Below are 24,590 nucleotides of genomic sequence, written 5' to 3' on the forward strand. Positions count from 1 at the left end.
TGGCAGTTTTCCTTATATGGCTATAGTAAAACCTTGTTAACACTCTAGAAGTCACATTTTTAGTCCAATCTTCATGAAACTTTGTCAGAACATGTGTGCCAATAATATCTTGGACGAGTTTGAAAATGGTTCCGGTTGGTTGAAAAACATGGCCGCCAGGGGGCGTGGCAGTTTTCCTTATATGGCTATAGTAAAACCTTTTTAACACTCTAGAAGTCACATTTTTAGTCCAATCTTCATGAAACTTGGTCAAAACATGTGTCCCAATAATATCTTGGACGAGTTAAAAAATGGTTCCAGTTGAATAAAAAACATGGCCGCCATGGGGCGGGGCAGTTTCTCTTATATGGCTTTACTGTATGGTAAAACCTTGTTAACACTCTAGAAGTCACATTTGTGGTCCAATGCTCATAAAACTTGGTCAGAATATTTGAACTAATAATATCTGGGCTAAGCTAAAAAATGGTTGAGATCAGTTAAAAAACATGGTTGCAAGGGGGCGTGGCATTTTTCCTTAAATGGCTATTCACTACAAAACCTTGTTAACACTCTAGAAGTCACATTTATTATCCGATCTTTATGAAACTTGATCTGAACATTTGTTCTAACAATAGCTTGAGTGAGTTTGAAAATGGTTGTTTTGTTGAAAAACATGGCCGCAGGGGGGGGGGGGGGAAGTCCTTATATGGCTTTAGTGAAAACTTGTTGACACTATATTAGCCACATTTATTGGCCAATCTTCATGAAACTTGGTCAGAACATTTGTCCCAATGAAATTTTGCCAGAGATTGAAGCTGGGTCATATGAGCTCAAAAACTAGGACACAAGGTCAAATTTAAAAAAACATGTTAAAAGTCACTTTTTTGGTCAAAAATAATCTTCATGAATCAGCTTGCATTTTTTCAGAATAGTCTAGTTCCTTTGGCTTTCAGGTGAGAGCGCCTTAGGGCCTGATGGCCCTCTTGTTTGATTGAAATATTGAGATAGGTCCCTTCACCTTTAACAAGAAAAATAGATGAGCAGTCTGCACCCGCAAGGCAGCGCTCTTGTTTATAGATTGTTTTGAGAGGGTAATGAGAAATGAATCCTTACAGTTGGTCAATATTCAACATTGATATCATTGCCATTACCAATACTGACCCTCTATATTTACAGGAATACTGTCAGATGGGAGAAAAATGCTGTCAAAACCAGGCATATGTTCAGAATCAGGAAGAAGGGGTAAGCAGCAGTTAGTTTTTACTTCTACTGTATTAAAACACCAAAACATATGGTCAAAACTAATTTGAATCAATACCTTTATATTTTTAATTGAAAAAAATAACTTCTTTGTTCACAATGGAACCAATAACACAATGTGTTGAATATGCGTAATAAAATATATATTCTCAAATGATTATACTTAAATAAATATACAGAAACTATTCAAACATTTTAACACAAGATACTTCATGGGAAGTTGTTAAAACATCCGGATATTATATTGAAAGTTGTGAAAACATTCCAACAACATCAACAAATTCTTAAATAGTAAAAAAAAAAACATGCCAAAGTTGCAAAGAAAATCATACCAAATGCATTCAATAAATTGCACATGTTACAAAATGAAGTTAATTAAAATCTTAAATTTTGTTTATTAACAAAATGTGGTCATGTAAACATAAGACAATAGGTTAATAATGGTAAATGAAATAAAATGTTTAAGACATCATTATTTCAATAGAGTATTCAGTAAACGAAAAGTAATGATGACCTAAATGTTTACTTGCATGACAAAAAACTTACTTAATATCCTTTCGGAACGGAAATTTTGTAGACCTCCACACGGCTAGTCAACGGTGAGGCTTATCTACCAGTGGACTCTACACAGGATCCCATCTTCCCTTCTGAGCTGCAGGTAACACCAATTAGATGATATTTTTTTTACCTATTTAATTTACACATAAAGATCGTTTGTTTTGATTGAAGAACCAGTAAAACAAATAATTATCGACTCACGTACAAGCTCAGTGTTTTTCCTATTTGTAGTGGTAACTGATTAATGTTGTATTTCCCTATCTTTTAATGTAAAGAAAACTACAAAAACACCAAAGATTTATATGTTACATGTTTCTCTGTCTCACTTAATACAACTGTTTTGACCCTATTTTATTTACACCTGTGCATAGTTTGAAGCTTGAAAGGTAAAAAGCAGAATAAAATTGTAAACAATGGTTTTTATATCTCTCAGACTAGTGATCGTTGCGACTCAGAATACCTGGTGTTCCATGGTGAACGTGTAACCTGGTACCGACCCAACAGCTTGACGGAGTTATTGGACCTGAAAGCACAGTTCCCAGATGCCAAATTAGTTGTGGGCAACACAGAGATTGGTACGTGTATGAAGGAGGAAATGTTGCTTTGAAAATCTTTGGGATGTAGGTTGTCTTTGTGAAATGCCACTTTCATGTACAATATGGTTTAACATTGGAAAATGTGTTGAAGTTTTTATGCCCCCGGATCGAATGATCGGGGGGTACTGTGAAACCATTTATTTTTGGCAACATGAAATTTCGCCATTTTCGCCAGCACTTAAATTCACCGGGTACAGTATATTGTTTTTGGCCTGTCTGTCTGTCATTCTGTGCCAAAACTTTAACCTTGGTCACAACTTTTGCAATATTGAAGATAATAACTTGATACTTGGCATGCATGTGTATCTCATGGAGCTGCACATTTTGAGTGGTGAAAGGTCAAAGTTATCCTTCAAGGTCAAAGGTCAAATATATGGCTTCAAAGCGGCGCAGTAGGGGGCAATGTGTTTCACAAACACAGCTCTCGTTTTAATTCTCTTTGAAGAGCAATATATGCATGACTAAGAATCAGTGTCAAGCAATAATTATGTTTTAAGTATGAATGTTTTAACCATTATTTTAATAAAGTTAAGAATGGTGGTAATTATATATAGGGTATGGCGAGGGGACCGGTGGTTGGTGTCAAAACAGATGGTTTCCAGTCTTTTCACTTTAATTTGAATCAACTGATCTTGATGAAACTTTTGGAGGTAATTAGCTTACATGGAGAACTAGCTTTGAATTTATTTGGGACTAGTCTGGTTAAGGTCAAGGTCACAGTTACTTGAAGAGGAAAATGTTCTCTCATAAAAGAATTACCCAATAACATCCAGACATTTATTGTTACAAACCACCAATTCAGTAGTTAAAGTTGAGACTCAGTTTATAATCACATTGGGTCCTGGAGTTAAGACATATTATTATTATAATTAGCTCGGCTGTTTTTGGAGAAAACCCGAGGTATTGTCAAAGCCAGCTCCGCTTTTTCCGCGTCGTGCTAAAACCTTGACATTGGCTCTAAAATCAAAGTGCTTCCACCTACCACTTTGAAACTTCATATGTAGCTGCACCTTGATGAGTTCTACATGCCAAACCCATTTTTGGGTCTCTAGGTCAAAAGTCATCCATTAATATTCTTCTGACAATCTTTCATTTATTCAAAACTACACCCACAGTGGATGCGATGCTGATGTTATTATTATTATTGTTATATGATTATTGAAGTTTGCTTGTGCTGTCTACACCAGGTGTAGAGATGAAGTTTAAGCACATGAAGTACCCCGTGATGATTGCCCCCACACACGTACCTGAACTGCTGACAGTGGAGCACACAGAACAGGGCATCCGATTTGGGGGAGCGGTCACTCTCTCACAAATTGATAATGAACTTAAGTCAGCTATGGAGAAGTACCCAGGTTGGTCTCTTTTGCCAGTGTCTCAGTAGATCATTCATTCCTCCCACCTTCACCAAACTTGGTGAAAATGTTTGTTGTCTTAAATTGCAGGACATTTGGTTGCTTTTCTTCATTCTCATTTTGTAACAACAAAAGTGACACATTGTTCAACCTTCAATTTGAATTTACTTGCAGTTTTCTGCTTAGTTCATTGTTGGCAAGTTGATAAAAATCTTCTTAATTATACCCCAATTGGAAAAAAAGATATGTAACAATAAACTGACTGTACCAAGGTACTTTATATAAATTTCAGACTACAAGACAGGTGTGTTTGCAGCTGTGGTTGAGATGCTGCGATGGTTTGCTGGCTACCAGATAAGGAATGTTGCGGTGGGTAGAATCAAGCAGAATCCATGGCTGCGTTTGAATGATATTTTAATTCCCACACCTCAAATATATGAGTTGGTTGCTTGCATGTTATGTAAGCTTTTCCCTTGGTTGTCTGTCTTTCTTTCTGTCCTTCTGATTGTCTAACTTGTTTGTGTAGCCTGTAACTCAAAAAGTATTGGTGTTACTTTGGGCTGAAACTTTTCAAACAATTTAACCATCATGTGAACAAGGGCATCACCAAATTTTTTTCCATATATTTTTGACATTAACAGAGCTTTACAATCATATTAACCAGCATATGAACTTGCATACCTTTTTATTTTGGTTTGCTGATTTCTGTCACAAGTGGAGTTTTGCCCCCTTTAAATATGATTTTTTTCACTTCTATTGCGACACTCAAAAGGTATTTCTGCTAAAGGGCTAAAACTAAACAAACATATTAACTAGCATGTTAATTGCCCACCACCATAATTTACTCACCAGAGTAGAGGCACATATTTATTTAAAAAAATCACAGTTTTTAACCTACTGGTATGTGGCCTGTAACCTGCATGTAAAGTTGCACACTTAAATATTTTGGTAGGGATATTTTCTACACATCCATACTTAAAGCCCCTTCTGTAGCAAAAACATACTGTTTTTATCTTGAGCATAACACAAAAAGCTTTCCATATAGCTGGCTGAATGTTAACAAATTTATGAACCAACATATGAACTTTGGCAACTACATAATTATATTGGTTCTTTTTTTTAACACGAGTGAAGTTTTCTAACAAAGGTCTATTATAAGCAGGACTTATTAAGTTTACTTTGAAATGTGCATACTTTGTATACAGGCAGTTGCTGGGAACATTATCACAGCCAGTCCTATCTCCGACCTGAACCCCCTGTTCCTGGCTTGTGGGGCAATGCTGCAAGTGCAGAGTAAAGGTCAGTGTATATAGGGTAAAGGTCAGTGTGTGCAGGGTAATGGTCAGTGTATGCAGAGTAATGAGTCAGTGTATGCAGGGTAAAGGTCAGTGTATGAAGATTAAAGGTCAGTGTGTGCAGGGTAATGGTCAATTAAAGGTCAGTGTGTGCAGGGTAAAGGTCAGTGTGTGCAGAGTTAAGGTCAGTGTGTGCAGAGTAAAGTCAGTGTGTGCAGGGTAAAGGTAAATGTGTGCAGAGTAAAGGTCAGTGTATGCAGAGTTAAGGTCAGTGTGTGCAGGGTAAAGGTCAGTGTGTGCAGGGTAATGTCAGTGTGTGCAGAGTTAAGGTCAGTGTGTGCAGAGTAAAGTCAGTGTGTGCAGGGTAAAGGTCAGTGTATGCAGGATAAAGGTCAGTTTGTGCAGAGTAAAGGTCAGTGTGTGCAGGGTAAAGGTCAGTGTGTGCAGAGTAAAGGTCAGTGTATGCAGGGTAAAGGTCAGTGTGTGCAGAGTAAAGGTCAGTGTGTGCAGAGTAAAGGTCAGTGTGTGCAGAGTAAAGGTCAGTGTGTGCAGGGTAAAGGTCAGTGTATGTAGGGTAAAGGTCAATGTTTGCAAGGTTAAGGTCAGTGTATGCAGTATAAAGGACAGTGTATGTAGGGTAAAGGTCAGTGTTTGCAGTATAAAGGACGGTGTATGTAGGGTAAAGGTCAGTGTTTGCAGTATAAAGGACGGTGTATGTAGGGTAAAGGTCAGTGTTTGCAGTATAAAGGTCAGTGTTTGTAGGGTAAAGGTCAATGTTTGCAGGGTAAAGGTCAGTGTATGCAGTATAAAGGACAGTGTATGTAGGGTAAAGGTCAGAGGTCAGTGTTTGCAGTATAAAGGTCAGTGTATGTAGGGTAAAGGTCAGTGAGTGTAGGGTAAAGGTCAGTGTTTGCAGGGTAAAGGTCTGTGTATGCAGTATAAAAGACAGTGTATGTAGGGTAAAGGTCAGTGTTTGCAGTATTAAGGATGGTGTATGTAGGGTAAAGGTCAGTGTTTGCAGTATAAAGGTCAGTGTATGTAGGGTAAAGGTCAGTGTTTGCAGTGTAAAGGACGGTGTATGTAGGGTAAAGGTCAGTGTTTGCAGTAAAAAGGACGGTGTATGTAGGGTAGAGGTCATTGTTTGCAGTATAAAGGACGGTGTATGTAGGGTAAAGGTCAGTGTTTGCAGTATAAAGGACGGTGTATGTATGGGAAAGCACAGTGTTTGCAGTATAAAGGATGGTGTATGTAGGGTAAAGGTCAGTGTATGCAGTATAAAGGACGGTGTATGTAGGGTAAAGGTCAGTGTATGCATTATAAAGGACGGTGTATGCAGGGTAAAGGTCAGTGTATGCAGTATAAAAGACGGTGTATGTAGGGTAAAGGTCAGTGTTTGCAGAGTAAAGGTCAGTGTATGCAGTTTAAAGGATGGTGTATGCAGGGTAAAGGTCAGTGTTTGCAGAGTAAAGGTCAGTGTGTGCAGAGTAAAGGTCAGTGTGTGCAGAATAAAGGTCAGTGTGTACAGGGTAAAGGTCAGTGTATGTAGGGTAAAGGTCAGTGTTTGCAGGGTAAAGGTCAGTGAATGCAGAGTAAAGGGCAGTGTTTGCAGGGTAAAGGTCAGTGTATGCAGAGTAAAGGTCAGTATGTGCAGAGTAAAGGTTATTGTGTGCAGAGTAAAGGTCAGTGTGTGCAGAGTAAAGGTAAGTGTGTTTAGGGTAAAGGTCAGTGTGTGCAGGGTAAAGGTCAGTGTATGCAGGGTAAAGGTCAGTATGTGCAGAGTAAAGGTTATTGTGTGCAGAGTCAAGGTCAGTGTGTGTAGGGTAAAGGTCAGTGTGTGCAGAGTAAAGGTCAGTGTGTGCAGAGTAAAGGTAAGTGTGTTTAGGGTAAAGGTCAGTGTGTGTAGGGTAAAGGACAGTGTGTGCAGGGTAAAGGTCAGTATGTGCAGGGTAAAGGTCAGTGTGTGCAGAGTAAATGTCAGTGTGTGTAGGTTAAGGTCAGTGTTTGCAGAGTAAAGGTCAGTGTGTGCAGGGTAAAGGTCAGTGTGTGCATAGTAAAGGTCAGTGTGTGTAGGTTAAGGTCAGTGTTTGCAGAGTAAAGGTCAGTGATTGCAGAGTAAAGGTCAGTGTGTTCAGGGTAAAGGTCAGTGTGTGCAGGGCAATGGGCAGTGAGTGTTAAATTAAAATAATTCATGGCAAAGTTAAAGCAAGTAAAAATTAACTAAAGGTCTGTGTTTAAAAAAGTTTAGGTATGTTGTTTAAATGTTATTCAAAATTAAAGGTAAGTGAATGCAAAGTAAAGCTTATTGATTGCGAAGTTAAAATCAGTCATAACACATTAAGGGAAAGTAAGTTCAAAAAAGGACACTGATTACAAAATAAAATTTCTAATAAAATCGTTGATGTCATTATTTGTGATCGGTAATTGATCAAATTTGCCAAATAAATCCAGACCTGTAATTGATCAAATTTGCCAAATAAATCCAGACCTTTAAACAGGCATATTTGTGACCAGTTGGCACTGTTGTTAAACCAGGGTTTTTTCTCCACTTTTTGGGAAGATAGCCCATGGCTTTGGAATTGGGAATTTTGTCGGCATTTTCATGAAATTGGGAAAATAAATTCATTAGCCTTTTTTCCCACACAAAAAGTCCACTGATTAGGGAAATACTAAATTTGATAAAACTCTTTATAATCATTCAAATTAAAAGAATAAAATCATTTAATACTTTATTAGATGTAATTTAATTATTTATTATTTATTTTTTTGGAAATTGGCAATTTTTTGCCACATTTTGGGAAAAAAGTATACTTTTTGAGATTGGGAACATAGCCGAATTTCGGCTAAAAAATCGGGCCAAAAAAAACCCTGTTAATTTATAATTTTATTTCTTTTTAATAAATTTATCAAGTCAGAATAAACTTAATGAAAACTATTATACGTCCTTTTGAAGCTAATGCAAGAAGGGAGGTGAAAATGGACGAGACTTTTTTTCGTGGTTATCGTAAGACCGCTATCAGCCAAGATGAGATTCTGCTGAACATCCTGTTGCCATTCACAACGAAGGTATGTTGAGTGCAAATGATAAGATATTAGCCTATGTAAAAAGGGGGCTTAATGCATGTGCGTAAAGTGTCATCCCAGCTTAGCCTGTGAAGCCCGCACTGGCTAATCAGGGATGACACTTTCTGTCTAAACTTGTTTTTTGCTAACAAGAGACTTTTTAAAAATGAACAACATAATAAAAGCCAAAAGTGTCGTCCCTGATTAGCCTGTGTGGACTGCAACACTTTACGCACATGCATTAAACCCCTTTTTCACAGATCTATCCATATGTTTACAAGGAGTTTTAATGATAATTTAATGATAATTTAATCATTTTTTTCCAATCAACCAAAAAATCAATCTTCAACCAATGTTTACATCCAAATTCATTTGTTAGAAATTATAAAAAAGGAGATAAGATACCTACAAATCCATTCAATATTCTCAATACAACAAATCTACAAAATTCCATGTGAGTGATTTAAAAATGAATATCACAGTACAGGAACATGTTTGACATTTGTGTTTATGTATATCTTTAATTTGAATCAAATGATTTCCAAAAGAGTAATTTATATGCAATGAAAGTCAATGTATCACACGGCCGTTAATCACGTTTCCAAATGGAATGTGATTGTATGTTTCTGTACATTTTTGGATTATTTAATCTTCTCTGAAACGCACTACTTTGCCTGATTTTAAAAATAATGCAAAATATGTTTTAAAAAACATGTAAAACCTAATCACCCTGTAAAATTATCCATGACCTTTTCAAAACATCTGGGCCTCAGCGCCACCTCGGAAGTTTCACTGGCTCATTTATATATGCATCTCAAAAAAGAGGTGGTGCGTGAGATTAACGGCCGTGTATCATCTAATAAATGATTTCTATTCTTTTTCATACAGTATCACAACACCCCTCACTTTTTCTGGAAAATCATTGAAAAATGCAGTCAATTGATGTTTCCAAACTTCTTTTGACTGGAGGTAGGCTAATTATAACTGGAAAAATTTGTAACTACATTGTACTTATTTTTTATGATAGTTACTTATTGATGATTTTTAATTGGGATTTCAGAATGAGTATTTCTGTGGCTACAAGCAAGCCTATCGTAGGGAGGATGACATTGCGACCGTGAACGCAGGAATGAGGGTGGTATTTGAGGGCAATACTAATGTTGTAAAGGAATTCACGCTGGCCTATGGAGGAATGGCAGTAGTCACGGTGATGCCAACCAAGACAATGGCCAGTGTTGTAGGCAGGTGGGTACTTGTCTGAAAATTTTATTGTAGTGTAATCCTTCACAATTAACATGTACTTATGAATGTTCCAGCATTATTTTGCTTTATTTACAGAATGTATGTAAATATTGTTTTCAAAATTTGGCTGACTTAAAACTCAATATTTCCAAAAGCTGTATAAGTAAAATTTTAGATTAATATGTAGTAAAGTTCATTATTTTACTGGTATACAGCACTGAAATAAATAAGATCTATCTGTATAATATTAAAAGTCACATGCTTACTTGATTTTTATGCCCCCGGTAGGGTGGCATATAGCAGTTGAACTGTCCGTCAGTCAGTCAGTCAGTCCGTGTCTGTTCGAACACTTTAATGGTCATAACTTTTTCAATATTTAACATAGAAACTTGATATTTGGCATGCATGTGCATCTCATAGAGCTGTACATTTTGAGTGGTGAAAGGTGAAGGTCAAGGTCATCCTAGTATTTCCTAGTATTTCCTAGTTTTCCTAGCTTTTTAAATGTGCTCCTAGTTTTTCCTAGTTTTGTCTAAAGCCTCCTAGTATTTCCTAGTTTTTCATTAATTTGGAACTTTTTAGGATAAGGTAAAAACTGTCTTTTATTGTGTTTTAGAGATTTTGTTTCAAAATAAGACCTTCAGGCTGTTAAGCTGACAATATTTTGTAGTCTGTGGGGTGTGGTGTCACTGGTCACATAGTCTAGCCTTCATAGGTGATACCTGAAAGTTGGACTGAGCTCTGTGATAACTACAAATGAAAACTTATGGCTATATATTCTGAAACGTTTCTCCACTTAACCCAACCTCAGTTAAATCAACGTTTCAAATAGTTTAATGTAGATAATACATGTACACTGTAATACTAAATTTATATTTACTGACCTAGCCGATATGTCATTATTGCTCATAATAATAACTTGTCGCCGTTTAGGAATATTTACGATTCAGACCAAAATCATGCGTTATGCTCTGATTCTACTGACACACAAATGCTATGGTTGCTGTTTGAAAATAAATATGTAAAAACTTTTTCCATGTCGGCATAAAGCGCATAATTGTTTTAGCTGCATTTAATGAAATGTTTCGCCACTCGGTTCTTTTTTCTTGAATATTTGGTGTTCTTTCAACATATTGTGATAAAACAATTTCAGATAGATATATGTTAAAATCCTTTTAATGAATATGAGAATAGTACATGTTCATGCCGAAAAATGATTTTAATTTCATAAATCAAAGTGGGAGCTGCGTTTAATCATACTTATCCAACATAATTTTCACAGCGTTTAATCAATGTTATAAAGCCAGCACATAACCTCTAACCTGTAATGAATATACATTTGTTAGTCCGATAGCTGTATCACATCACATATTTACATTTAAAAAGTATCTTTTGTATATGCTTATGGTGTGATTGAGTTCAGGTCTATGGCTTTTTAGTTTGTGATGTGGTTTCGTAAGTGTTTAGAAAATTTATTATTTTCAACATAGAAGATAGACTCCTTATAGTTAAGATAGCAAGTATTAATAGCATACCATAGTTTTATTGTATTTCAGACCGTGCAGATATTGTGGCTACTTACTGAGGCCACACACTAAAGACTTTGAATCTACAAAACCGATAATGATGATACTACTAGTAATAATGTTTCTGGTAAAGTCGCGCTTCGAATATGCTACCCATTCCCTTGTTATATTCGTATGCCTTTTGATTTTTTTTATCAAGTTGTATACGTATTAAAGAATAAAAAAAATTAAAATACCTATAGAATCACTGAAATATACAAAATATTTTTGTCAATGCAAGCAGTCAAAAAACAAGTGGTGTTGTTATATCATAGCATTAACATTTGTCACATATCATATTGAACAAAACCATTAATGAAATTGTGTTCATATAAAAATATTTGATTGTAATATATAACTAGTATATGATAAAAAAGGTGTTTGTTTCCACTAAAATCACCAAAAAATAAGGGAAGTTAGGTCAGCATATTTTTGTTTGTTTTTCATTGAACCTTTTTACTTTAAAACAAGTAACTTCATAATGCACCAACGATATCAATAGACAGAAATCTTCATAATGTCTATGCAACATCCTTTCTAACTATGCAAAGTTGGACATTAAAAAATGCCCCTAAAACAAACAATTTTCTGTTACAAAGTCAATTCAAAAAACCAAAGCAAATTTTAGGGTCGCAACAAAAATAGGGTCGCTCATGTTATTCAAAACAAACATTTTTTCACACCTATGAATATGTAAATTACACATGTATATTGTTGTAAACCAATTATTTTGACATTTTGCTATTGAATGGATTGTATACAATAGGTGGTAAACAAAACACATTCACGCTTTGTCTACTCCTCCAGCTCTCCTCAACTAAGTGAACACTGCGAATACCAATCTCTTCCTCGACTCAAACTTACGAAAGGCACCCTCGAGCCTTCCTTAGTCGAGGTTGAGTTGAGGTGGAGGTTGAGTGATGTTCTAGAATATAGCCATTAGTCAGCTTAACAGTCCTGTTGTATGAAATGTGTACAGTTACTGTGTTAATCAGGTAGGGAAAAGTCGAATAGGTAATAAACTTCTTAGTGGTAACTCCTAGTTTTTGTTTCAACCTTCCTACATTTTCCTAGTTTTTTGTAAATAATTTTCCTAGTTTTCTCCTAGTTTTTTTTAATGTGCTGCTGGAAAGCCTGCATTGGCCATTACTTTTTCACTATTGGTGATAGCAACTTGATATTTGGCATGCATGTGTATCTCCTGGAGCTGAACATTTTGAGTGGTGAAAGGTGAAGGTCAAGGTCATCCTTCAAGGTCAAATGTCTAATATATGGCGTCCGTCCGTCCGTCCGAAAACTTTAACATTGGCCATTACTTTTTAAATATTGAAGATAGCAACTTGATATTTGGCATGCATGTGTATCTCATGGAGCTGCACATTTTGAGTGGTGAAAGGTCAAGGTTATCCTTCAAGGTCAAAGGTCAAATTTTACAATATTGAAGATAGCAACTAGATATTTAAAATGCATGTGTATCTCATGGAGCTGCACATTTTTGAGTGGTGAAAGGTCAAGGTCATCCTTCAAGGTCAAAGGTTGTATAGATGGCTTCAAAGTGGCGCAATAGGGGGCATTGTGTTTCCGACAAACACATCTCTTGTTTATTCAATGTTTGGTCAATATTTTCTCCATTAATTTGTTCAATGGTGGAGAAAGAATGGAACTCAGTACAATAACTCTGTTACATGTCGTTTTTTTTATTTTACACTGTGTAATGCTGACCTTGAACCACTTCTTGAGGGGTTAGAAGCTGTCTAAAACTTATACAGGACTTGTCAAATGAGATAAGGGATTCTAATGTATGATGTTTGCTTATTTCAGGAGCTGGGATGACAGTCTAGTGTCCGATGTATGTGGCAGCCTTGCAGATGAGCTGCCCCTCAGCCCTGGGGCCCCAGGGGGTATGGCAGAGTACAGACGATCACTCACTCTGAGCTTTTTTTTCAAATTCTACCTTACAGTGTTGCAACAACTTCAAGCAAAGGTATTCATAGTGCAAAACAACCAAATTATAGTGAATTTTGCAGTGTTTTTCTAGCAATCCTCTCTTTTCTGTTTGAATCTTCATATTATTGTTTCTATAACCAGTACACATATTTTTATCTTCAACATGTGTAATATAGCTTTTTGCACATTTGCATTGTCAACGCTTTGTTTTCCTGTCTAATTGAGATACATAATTTTTCTGAAATAACATTATTTTTCCAACTTATATAACATATTCCAAACAACTTTCAAACTTTACACCAATGTTTTCTTTTGTTTTGCTAATTTAAAAGCATATGATAGAAACAAGTATTGGCCTATTCTGTCAATAGTGTCACACTCAATAAGTACATCATTTGCTGTGTTTTGTAGACTATGCATCAGAAATTTCTAAGTAAATAAAAAAAAAAGGAACAATAAGGTTTTGTTTTCTCCAAAAGCATATTCCATCAAATCGTCACGTATCCTAATAGTATTTAATTGATTTAAAACTCACAATCACTCACATGCTGCACATTTTGTATTATATATTTCCAATATGTTAGTGCAAATGCAAATATATGATTATGGTTGGTTTCTTCTTTCAACAGCACGTCCCCTTAAAGAGTAAGGTGCCCTCGTATTTCCAAAGTGCCACGCCCACTTTCCATCGTGACCCGTCAAAGAGCTCCCAGGTGTACCAGGAAGTGGCCCCAGGGCAGCTAGAGCAGGACCCCGTTGGAAGGCCCATCGGTCATCTGTCGGGTCAGAAACAGGTGTCTGGTGAAGCCGTGTACATCGATGATATTCCAAAATTACACAGTATGTTGTACCTTGATTATATAAATAATTAATAGAATGTTGTTTCACTAAATCTTTTTAACTTGTTTGCAGCATAATATCCCATTTTTAGCTCGGCTGTTTTCGGATAAAACCCAAGGTATTGTCATAGCCAGCTTGTCTTGTCGTGTCCACCGTCTGGGTTGTGCTAAAACCTTACCATTTTGTCAAGGTTTTGAACATTGGCTCTAAAATCAAAGTGCTTCAACCCAGAGCTCCAGATAAGGATTTAGTCTAAAGTGTATTTCACCCCTGATATTTTTGTTAAAGTGTATTTTACTCCTTTGTTTCAGCCATAAAGGGTATTTAGGAATATTTAGGGGTGTTTTCCATTTCCATAGAAAACTGACAAAGTAAATGGCGTGTTTAATCTAGAAATATTATTATGAGTCCCCTACAGGTTTCACGGGAGGGGACTTATGGTTTGCGCTCTGTGTGTCCGTCAGTCAGTCAGTCAGTCAGTCAGTCTGTCACATTTTGCTGGATCCTGCAATAACTTTAAAAGTTCTTAATATTTTTTCATGAAACTTGAAACATGGGTAGATGGCAATAAGGACATTATGCACATCATTTCATTTTGTTCCTACGTTAGAAATTCTGGTTGCTATGGCAACAAATAAAAAAAAAAAAAAAAAAAAATTATATTTCTGATAATGGTGGAGCCGGTAGGGGACTTATATTGCTTGACAATAGTCTTGTTTGTTATATATTATTAAATGCAAACAGAATGAATTTAAAATTACGATATGAACAGACTTTCTTTGAAAATATTCCCACAGGAGCCGCTGGTAGCTATAAAATCCCTTTTTTGATCCACTAACATGATGGTCCGCAATTTTTATTACAAGCTTATTTTGAATGACTTACTTTTTACTCAAAGGCTAACTTACACTAAAAACTCATCTGGATTATTGGTTAAACAGGTTACGCACTTTAATTGATTTCAAATACGTACTAAGATTTGTATTGCGTTTTGTTACGCAATGGGCCGATTGTCAATGCGTTTTTTTATTTTTTCAATGCGTAAATACGCAGATACGCCTCTTATCTGGAGCTCTGCTTCAACCTACAACTTTGAAACTGCATATGTAGCTGCACCTTGACGAGTTCTACATGCCACACCCATTTTTGGGTCACTAGGTCAAAGGTCAAGGTCACTGTGATCTCTAAAAAAAGAAAATTCTGACAAGCTTTCATCTATTCAAAACTGCACCCGCAGCCGAGCATGGCACCCGTTATGCGATGCTCTTGTTTGCATCTGTTGTGGTCACAAAGTTGATTAACTAAAGCTAATATACCTACCTGTTTATTAAAAAAAAGAGAGAAGCTACATGAATAACTCAAAAGTTTTCCAATATTTGAAGGATGTTTATACATTGAAATAGATCTATTATCAATCTTGGTCCCAAAGTTTTGTTTCTTAGGTCTTTGGTCGAATGCCCAGTAGTGTCAAAATCTTGTTTTGTATTAGCCAGCTTTATCAAGCCTTTTTCTGAGTTGTTATCCTCCACCAGTGGTGTTGGACATAGACAACTTTGTTGTTTTCATTAATTAAATCAACTGACTCAAGTATTTTATCTACAGATGAACTGTACCTGGCCTTCGTTACCAGCAGCAAGGCTCATGCCAGAATCCTCAGCGTGGACCCTTCTGAGGCCCTTGCCATGCCTGGGGTGGTAGATTATGTCAGTCACAAAGACGTACCGGGGCACAATAAATGGGGGGCAGTGTTCCCCGATGATGAGGAAATCTTTGCTTCGTCTGAGGTCAGTGAGATATAAGTACCAGTGACTTAAATAAGCCCTGTACTTGCACATGAAAAATCCAGAAACCCTGCAAATAGATATAGATCTCTTGAACCTTCCTTATATAGGCGTTCAATAGCAATAAGACACAAAGTACTGGTTCTAGGCCCAGGAAACGGACTCGAGAGCGTTTCAATAAGCTTGAGGCTTTTGATGCAATCAAGCTAAAATTAATAGGTTTAAATAAACTAAACTGATAGCAATAAACAGAAAGCCGCATGAATGACTGGTAGAACAATGCAGGGTCAATACAGTTGCACAGTATACAAAGAAATGAGCCTTGCTCTGAGAAAACTCAGTTAAACGCATGTGGGTAAAGTGTTGTCCAATATTAGCCTGTGCAGTCTGCACAGGCTAATCAAGAACGACTTTCTGCCTCAACTTTATTTTTGTTAAAAAGAGACTTCCTTTTTAACAAAATAAGCAAGCTGAAAGTGTCGTCTGTGATTTGCCTGTGCAGATTGCAAAAGCTTATGTGGGACGACATTTTAAACATATGCATTAAGGCTGCTTTCCCAGAGGGAGGCTCAAATGTTTGACTTCAGAAAGGCACAAATTGTATTAATGTGACATTAATATGTCAATCAATGGATGCACAGACTCCTAAACATATCCAATATTGGTTGGCTCTATTTCTCAAATGTTGACGGACCCACTGAATGCATTCTCTGCTCACAGGTGCTGTGTCAAGGGCAAATTATTGGTGCAATCCTTGCAGAAGACCAGGTCCATGCTCAGAGAGCTGCCAAATGTGTGAAGGTTGAATATGAGGAGCTTGAGCCAATTATCACCATCAAGGTGAGAGGCTTGACTAGATTATAGAGAACACAGATGCATTTTTAGCCATACTAGCAAGCAAACAGCCATTGTGCAATTAGCCTGGGTGGCTGTAGTTGTGTTTTACAAAATATTATTTAAAGGGAATAAAATATGTTAACATTTAGTCCAAAGTATGTCCAAATGGACTAAATATGTTTATAAATCAGTTGTAAAGTGAAAATGAGTTTGCTCAATAATTTTTACTTGAGATACATTTAAGATGCATGCCGCTTACAGGTTTCATGGCAAAGAAGTACTAGAAGTAAAGAGACAAGTTCGGGAAAATAGGGCTTTATATATGTGTGAAAAGTTCTGTCGTACATTACCCTGTGCAGGCCAATCAGTGAGGACACTATAGGCACTTGCTTGAAGCCCAATATCCCCTGGACATGACTCAAATATGCATTATGTATTGGCTAGTAATTGTCATTGTAATTTCAAACAAGGATGCAATCAAGGCGGGATCCTTCTACCTGGCACCAAAGTTGCTCAGCTGTGGTGACGTGGACACTGCGTTTGACCAGGCAGATCACGTGATAGAGGGAGAGAGTCACATGGGCGGGCAGGAGCATTTCTATCTGGAGACCCACGCCACCCTCGCAGTACCCTGTGGGGAGGATGGGGAGATGGAGCTGTTTGTGTCCACACAGAACGCATCTGAGACACAAGTAAGCCAGATTTGAAATATATTTTTAAAATCTCTGTGGAAAAGATGCATCTTAGCATCTGCAGTTAAACATGAAACACGTTTAGCAAACATTTATACAAGTTCGTTGGAATTGGTGGTCTTTTAGTAAATTCACCTTCGTAACTATAAGTGTTTTTAGCTGGGCTGTTTTTGGAGAAAACCCGAAGTATTCTCATAGCCAGCTCGCCGTCCGCGTCCTGCTAAAACGTAAAACATAGGCTTCTCAAAACAAAGTGCTTCCACATACAACTTTGAAACTTTATATGTAGATGCACCTTGATGACTTCTACACGCCACACCCATTTTTGGGTCACTAGGCTAAAGGTCAAGGTCACTTCTGACAAGCTTTCATCCATTCAAAACTGCACCCACAGCAGAGCGTTGGCACCGGCTATGCGGTGCTCTTGTTTTATTATATTGTTATAGCTTTGGCATGTATAATTGGAACATTGGCATGTATAATTGGAACATTGGCATGTATAATTGGAACATGCCTGTTCATACTGTATTTTACTAGTATTCCAACTCTGTTTGTATGTGAATGTACATTACACATTGACAAATAAGGAGTATTCATATATTTTTTGTGTGGAAAATCAGGAGTCAAATGATCATGTGCTGGAACGTTTTTAATTATTTCAGAAGTTTAAATACTGCTCTATTATTTTGTTTTGCAACACAGGTGTTCACACTTTTAGCCTTTTGTTAAATTAATCATGGTTTTATGTTTTAAGAAAAATATGAATATTTCTTTACTGTCAAACATTTTGCTTTCAAGTGTTACTAGGACTGTATTTGATTCACTGGGGTTTTAAAGTATGTTTTTCATTTATTTTTATGCCCCCGAAGGAGGGCATATAGTGATCGGACCGTCTGTCCGTCCATCTGTCCGTCCTTCCATCACACATTGGGTTTAGGTTTCGCGTATAGGTTTCGAATAATGCTCACAACTTCTATGTCCCTTCATATAGCAACTTGATATTTGGCATGCATGTGCATCTCTTGGAGCTGCACAATTTGAGTGTTGAAAGGTGAAGGTCAAGGTCATCCTTCAAGGTCAAAGGTAAAAAAAACATGTATCAAAGCGGCGCAGTAGGGGCATTGTGTTTCTGACAAACACATCTCTTGTTTTAGATGGTTGTCATTACCAATATTTAATTTTAAACTAGGCTTTAATTATATGCCCGAATTCAAAGAATACTGAAGAACAGCAGCCTGAGCTATTTTCTACAGTAAGTTTGTCATTAACAAAAAACACATTGATTTGGACATGAATCAACAGATTTTGAAATACTTCTGCACACATGTTAACCAATAAATACTGTGTGTAGTGCATGCAAGAATGGCTACCTTTGTTGTATATGTCTTACATCGCTTTCAAATCAGTATGTGGGGGTATTAATAGCTATCAGTGCTGACTCTAGTTATCAGATACTTTTCAGGGTTTAAGTACCCTGAGGCTCTAGGGCCAGAGCCTGCGCAATCATAGCTGTTGACCATTCAACACTTGCTCCCTACAGATGATAACTCTCTTTCCAGCACGTTACAGCTGAGGCACTAGGACTGCCTGCCAACAGAATTGTTGTTCGCGTGAAGCGGCTGGGTGGGGGATTTGGAGGAAAGGAGACCAGAAGTGTTGTCTTCTCAACACCCTGTGCTGTGGCCGCTCACAAGTCAGTGTATTTGTTTGTTTCTATTATTATTGCATAATTATACCAACATTGGAAATGAGCCTTAATAAAAAATTCCATACAATCAGACAGTTTTGTCACTTATTAGCCTTTGCTGACTGCACAGGCAAATCTGGGATGACTTTTAGATCACATGCTTTAAGCCCCATTTTTCCAAGGCAAGGCTCAGCTAAATCAGTCTTTACACTGAACCCTTTTGAATATTTTGGCAATTATTTGTTGTTGTATTTTAAGTTTAATCAAGTATATTGTCCTTTTTCCACACTTATGATGTCTGCTTTGTTTGTTTTTATACCATGTATTCACAACCTGTCCTTCAAACTCTTTCAGACATGGTCGTCCAGTCCGGGTGATGTTGGACCGTGATGAAGACATGGTCATGTCTGGTGGCAGACACCCATTCTTTGCCAAATACAAGGTGATATCTGAAAGAAACACTTTCATTCCAGATACACGGATAAATCACTATAAGACAATAATCACCTGTCTTAAAGGACTTGTTCACATATTATAAATAAGACAATTTTCCAATTATTTGTCACAGATTCAACAAATAATGGAATACAATTTTTTTTTCTAAAAATGTAGACTTCTACTGAAAATACAATTTAGATTCTGAGAAATCATTAGAAATTGATGGAATTGTACAGCATTATGATTCCAAAATGATGGAATAATTTGCAGTGTTTCTGCTCTTTTCATTGTCAATACATTAATTTTAAAAGTATATATTTTAACTTGATTGCATCAAAAGCCAATGACTAATTGAAATGCTCTCGAGTCCGTTTCATGGGTAGAACCAGAACTTGATTTCCCACAGTGTGTATCTAACCCATGACCATCCTGTGGCTAGGTGGACACTGTATCCACCATGCCAAGGCAACGTCTTTTAATACCTTGATTGCTTTTTTAACATTAATGGATTGTTTAGACAAAAGTGGAATGTGGTGACATCCCTATTAAATGGACAAATTGTCTACATTGCAACTTATACTTAGAAGGCTAATGTCTAACTTAAATATTCATAGGTGCATAGTTATTATAAATGAGAATTTCATTTTGTTTTCTTCAGTTATAAGTTCCACCATAAAATTTGTTTATCACAATCTGGTGTTTTCTATTAACCAGCCTATCATAGTGTGTAATAAATCAAGAATGTAGATTTTGTTCTTTTTCAGGTCGGGTTTATGAAAACTGGAAAGATAGTAGCAGCCGATGTGCACTTATATAGCAACGCTGGCATGTCCATAGACCTGTCGTCTGCAGTAAGTAATCCTGGGAAACTTGCTATTACATTTGAGGATTGTCATACATATGGACAATACAAACCTTTGACTAAAATACACTTAGTACCAACATATTAAAAAATGGAACAATTGAAAATGCTTTGAAGAAATGCGTATTGAGAAATTTTCATGTAGCACACTAAAGGTTGTGTTTCACATGTGAAAAGGCAGTACTTTTCCTCTCTCTTGGTACATATAAGGCTGGTTCTTGGAAAACATGGCTTATGCATGTGCTTCAAGTGTTGTCCTAGATAAGCCTGTGCAATCTTCACAGGCTAATCAAGGACCAACACTTTCCCTCATGAAATTTTTTAGTTTAAGGAAGTCGTTTCTAACAGAAAATCAACTCTATTTGGAGAGTGTTGTCCTATATTAGCATGTGCTGAATTCAGATGCTTATTTGGCATGACACTTTACGCCCTTGCATGAAGCCAAATTTTTCCTAGAACAAAGCTAATCTGCCCTTTTGAATATTGTAGGTCATGGATCGAGCCATGTTCCACATTGACAACGCCTACAAGATTCCCAACCTGCGTGTGCGCGGCTATGTATGCCGCACTCACACGGCCTCCAACACGGCATTCAGGGGCTTTGGTGGCCCCCAGGGCATGATGATGACTGAACAGTTTGTCAGCGATGTAGCTGTCACGCTGGGAATGCACCCTAGTGAGGTATGGCCGTTTAGTTGAGTGTTTAATATATAGCAGCCCTCAAAACTATGAGGGTAGATGTAAGACTGATATATAGAAGCTCTTGAAAAATATGAAACATGTTATATGGTAGTAACATTACTGAAATTTGACAGACTTTAATGTTCTGCACATATAATTAGTGTTGTAAATAAGGTTAAAAGACTCTAATTGCATAAAGTCACAAGTTAACATTATTAAAACCTTGAAAATCTGTGTATGGTTTTAAAATACATGATACATTAACATTAAGTCTTCTTGACTTGTCAGAAAACTGAAGTTACAATAACATCCTCTGATATCTGTAAAAATTGTTCTTGTGTGAAGTCACAAATTGTTACACTGACTCAATGCACAGAATCAGCTTTTTGGACTTCCTTTTGTCTGTTTGAGTGTTTAGGAGGAACTGTTTTATATTGATTTATATAGCGTAACTAAATAAAGTCATGCAATGTTCGAAACTCGCTTTTCTGTATTACACAGACAAGCAATCTACTTCCACCTTATCCCTTATGTTTCACATAATTAAGTTTCATCCATTCATTTCATTTTGTAATTATTGTCTCTGCCCGGTATTTGAAGATGTTTATATTCTCAACATTCACTAATTGTGTCTTCTAGTTAAATATGGCCTTAACACTTCAGCAAAAGTGTTAACCCATGATCCTCATCAATACTTTGTCTTTGAATTAACAATCGATAATTTGTCTGAAGCATTTGCTCTGACTTGTTTTTTTTAGGCTGGCTAGTCACCCAATAGTATGAGCTATGCTCCTCACCTAAAGATCTAAAGGAAGATCTTGAGTAAGCTCCCCTGAACAATGCTTCATCTGGCCTGTAATTTAGCAAAATTGATCCCCTTTTTGTACTTACAAAGTTGGTTCAGTTTAAGGTGCAGCATTTGGAAATCACTGTTTGTTCTACATGTATTCAAAGAAATCAACTAACAGGTGACTAGGGTCTTTGTGTGAGGTCACTGACCAAGTTACATAACTCTGATCTGTGATTTAGCAGAATAATGCCGTTTTTATGTCCCCGGATCGAATGATCGGGGTAGATTGTTTTTTGCCTGTCTGTCTGTCATTGTGTGTGTGTGTCTGTCTGTCGCTAAACTTTAACCTTGGTTAAAGTTTTGCAATAACTTTTGCAATATTAAAGATAGCACTTGATATTTGGCATGCATGTGTATCTCATGGAAGTGCACATTTTGAGTGGTAAAAGATCAAGGTCAATGTCATCCTTCAAGGTCAAGGGTAAAAAAAAAACAAATCCAAGTAGATAGCTTTAAAGGGAGATAATTATCTGTACCTACCAAATGATAAAAAATAATAAACCAAAGTGGCGCAGTAGGGAGCATTGTGTTTCTGACAAACACATCTCTTGTTGCTTTTGGGGGCCATTGTGGTCAATGTCACCGTTTCTAAAAATAGAAAAACAGTTTCTGCTTAATATGTTTAGTTTGGATGAAGGTATTGAGCTGTAATTTTGTATGAAGGTAGCTTACATGCAGAACTAGGATGGGTTGTTTTTGTGGCCAGCTGGGTCAAGTTCATGAAAAAAATAAATCGAAAGATGTTTTTTGCTCAATAACTTGAGTGTAGATCGAGGATAATGTGTTGTAATTTTGTGTGTAAGAAGCCTGTATGACTATATTTAAATCTATTATTATTGCATGGTCACATTTCTTATTTTAATGTATACATGTTCAGCTTTATATTTACATGTATTATATACCTACTACAAATGACCAACTTAAAATACATCTTTGTAGCCATAAAATCAGGTGACTGACATAAAATGTACATTATTCTATCAAAGCAGAAGAAAGTTGAGTTAACTTGCATTGGTGAAGCTTTTCGAGACCTCACATTCCTCAATAAAATAAATAAATACTGAATCAACCTTGCTAGTTTTTATTTAGTTCAATAAAGCACATGTAATATCAGGACCCAAATAAAAACGGTTTCCTTGAATAAATAGAGTTTGAATTAATGATGTTCACATACATATACAGGTAAGGGAGCTAAATCTGTACCAAGAAGGGGACAGAACTCACTATGGCCAGGAGCTGAAGCCATGTTTCATCCGCAAGTGTTTTGATGAAGTCGTCAGACTAAGCGGTTTCCACAGACGAAAGAAGGATGTGGATATATTTAACAGGTAAGAATGAGATTTTCATTATTGTGAACAGTTCAACTTGATTTTGTTGATAATGACAAGAAAAGATTAAAACACTACACACTGCTCTGAAAACATGATGTGATTCGGGCGAAGGTAAATTTCTTTTCAATATAGCACAATCTACTCTACTTTTAGATGTTTTTTAAGTTTTTGTGTTTTTAGCTCACCTTATTGCTCAGGTGCGCTTTTGTGACTGGTCTTTGTCCGTCGTCCGTCCGTCCACATTTGTTCGTAAACACTCTAGAGGCCACATTTATTGTCCGATCTTTATGAACTTGGTCAGAAGATTTGTCCCACTTATATCTCCATCGAGTTTGAAACTAGGTCATGCTGGGTCAAAAACTAGGTCACTAGGTCAAAAAAAAGAAAATCCTTGTAAACACTGTAGAAGTCACATTTTATACCCAATCTTCATGTAACTTGGTCAAAATATTTGCCTTAATGATATGTTGGTTGAGTTAAAAAGTGGTATCCGGTCCGTTGAAAAACATGGCCGCAAGTGGGCGGGGCAGTTTTCCTTATTTGGCTTTAGAGAAACCTTGTAAACACTCTAGAAGTCACAATTTTTGCCCAATCATCCTGAAAGTTGGTCAAAACATTGGTTTTAGTGATATCTCGGAGGAGTTCAAAAATGGTCCAGATCGGTGAAAAAACATGGCTTCCAGTGGTCGGGGCATTTTTCTCTATATGTATATAGTGAAAACATGTGGACATTATTCTAGAAGTCATATTTTTGGCCCAATTTTCATGAAATTTTGTCAAATGTTTGCCTTAATGATATGTTGGTTGAGTTCAAAAGTGGTTTCGGTCCGATGAAAAACATGGCTGCCAGTGGGCGGGGCAGTTTTCCTTATTTGGCTATAGAGAAACCTTGTAGACACTCTAAAAGTCACAATTTTTGCCCAATCATCATGAACGTTGGTCAAAACGTTGGTTTTATTGATAACACGGACGTGTTTGAAAATGGTCCAGATTGGTGAAAAAAAATGGCCACCAGTGAGCAGGGCATTTTTCTCTATATGTATATAGTGAAAACATGTGAAAACTCTAGAAGTCACATATTTGGTCAGAACATTTGTTTTGTTGATACAAGAGTTGAGTTCCAAAATGGTTCCGGTCAGTTGAATAACATGGCTGCCGGGGGGGCAGTTTTCTTATATTTATATAGTAAAAAAAGCTTGTGAACACTCTAGAACTCACATTATTTGCCCAATCATCATGAAACTTGGTAAAAAGGTTGGTTTTATATATATCTCAGATGAGTTCGCAAATCTTAATGGTCCCGATCGGTAAAAAAAACATTGCCCCCAGGGGGGGTGGGGCAGTTTTCCTTATGTGACTAGAGAGAAACCTTGTGATCGAACACTTTAGAAGTCACATTTTTTGCCTAATCATCATGAAACTTAGTCAATACATTGGTTTTATTGATATCTTGGACAAGTTGGAAAATGGTTCAGATCAGTGAAACACACTTTTTAGCTCACCTGATTGCTCAGGTGAGGTTTTAGGATTGGTCTTTGGTCGCGGTCCGTAAACACTCTAGCATTCACATTTCTCAAGCATTCTTTATCAAAGTTGCTGAAAGATCTCCGTCAAGTTTGATAATGAGCAAAATCAATTAATTAATGCCATAATTATTGCCCTTAGATTGTTCAAATTTTCATTATATTATACAAAATCCTTGTAAAAGACTCTAGAGGTCACAATTTTGTTTCA

The 24,590-nt window shown here is 36.7% G+C and overlaps 1 protein-coding gene across 10 annotated transcripts in view; it reads left to right on the top strand.

The window, feature by feature from the left end:
- Positions 1-24,590, top strand: part of LOC127871794 (xanthine dehydrogenase/oxidase-like) — a 69,925-nt gene that overhangs the window by 15,432 nt on the left and 29,903 nt on the right. For all 10 annotated transcript variants that reach the window (XR_008045553.1, XR_008045554.1, XR_008045555.1 and 7 more), the window contains 18 exons: positions 1,156-1,221; positions 1,817-1,897; positions 2,231-2,372; positions 3,581-3,748; positions 4,041-4,117; positions 4,954-5,047; positions 7,994-8,106; positions 9,164-9,348; positions 12,732-12,894; positions 13,487-13,697; positions 15,300-15,481; positions 16,199-16,318; positions 16,786-17,007; positions 18,567-18,700; positions 19,049-19,136; positions 19,897-19,983; positions 20,484-20,675; positions 22,708-22,853. Coding sequence is in view for 1 of the 10 variants with exons in the window: in XM_052414992.1 (XP_052270952.1) it covers positions 1,156-1,221; positions 1,817-1,897; positions 2,231-2,372; positions 3,581-3,748; positions 4,041-4,117; positions 4,954-5,047; positions 7,994-8,106; positions 9,164-9,348; positions 12,732-12,894; positions 13,487-13,697; positions 15,300-15,481; positions 16,199-16,318; positions 16,786-17,007; positions 18,567-18,700; positions 19,049-19,136; positions 19,897-19,983; positions 20,484-20,675; positions 22,708-22,853 (2,471 nt within the window). In the remaining 9 variants the exon portion in view is untranslated. The remainder of the gene's footprint in view (positions 1-1,155; positions 1,222-1,816; positions 1,898-2,230; positions 2,373-3,580; positions 3,749-4,040; positions 4,118-4,953; positions 5,048-7,993; positions 8,107-9,163; positions 9,349-12,731; positions 12,895-13,486; positions 13,698-15,299; positions 15,482-16,198; positions 16,319-16,785; positions 17,008-18,566; positions 18,701-19,048; positions 19,137-19,896; positions 19,984-20,483; positions 20,676-22,707; positions 22,854-24,590) is intronic.

Source organism: Dreissena polymorpha, chromosome 3 (genome assembly GCF_020536995.1).
Source record: "Dreissena polymorpha isolate Duluth1 chromosome 3, UMN_Dpol_1.0, whole genome shotgun sequence".
NCBI classification, from domain to species: Eukaryota; Metazoa; Mollusca; class Bivalvia; order Myida; family Dreissenidae; genus Dreissena; species Dreissena polymorpha.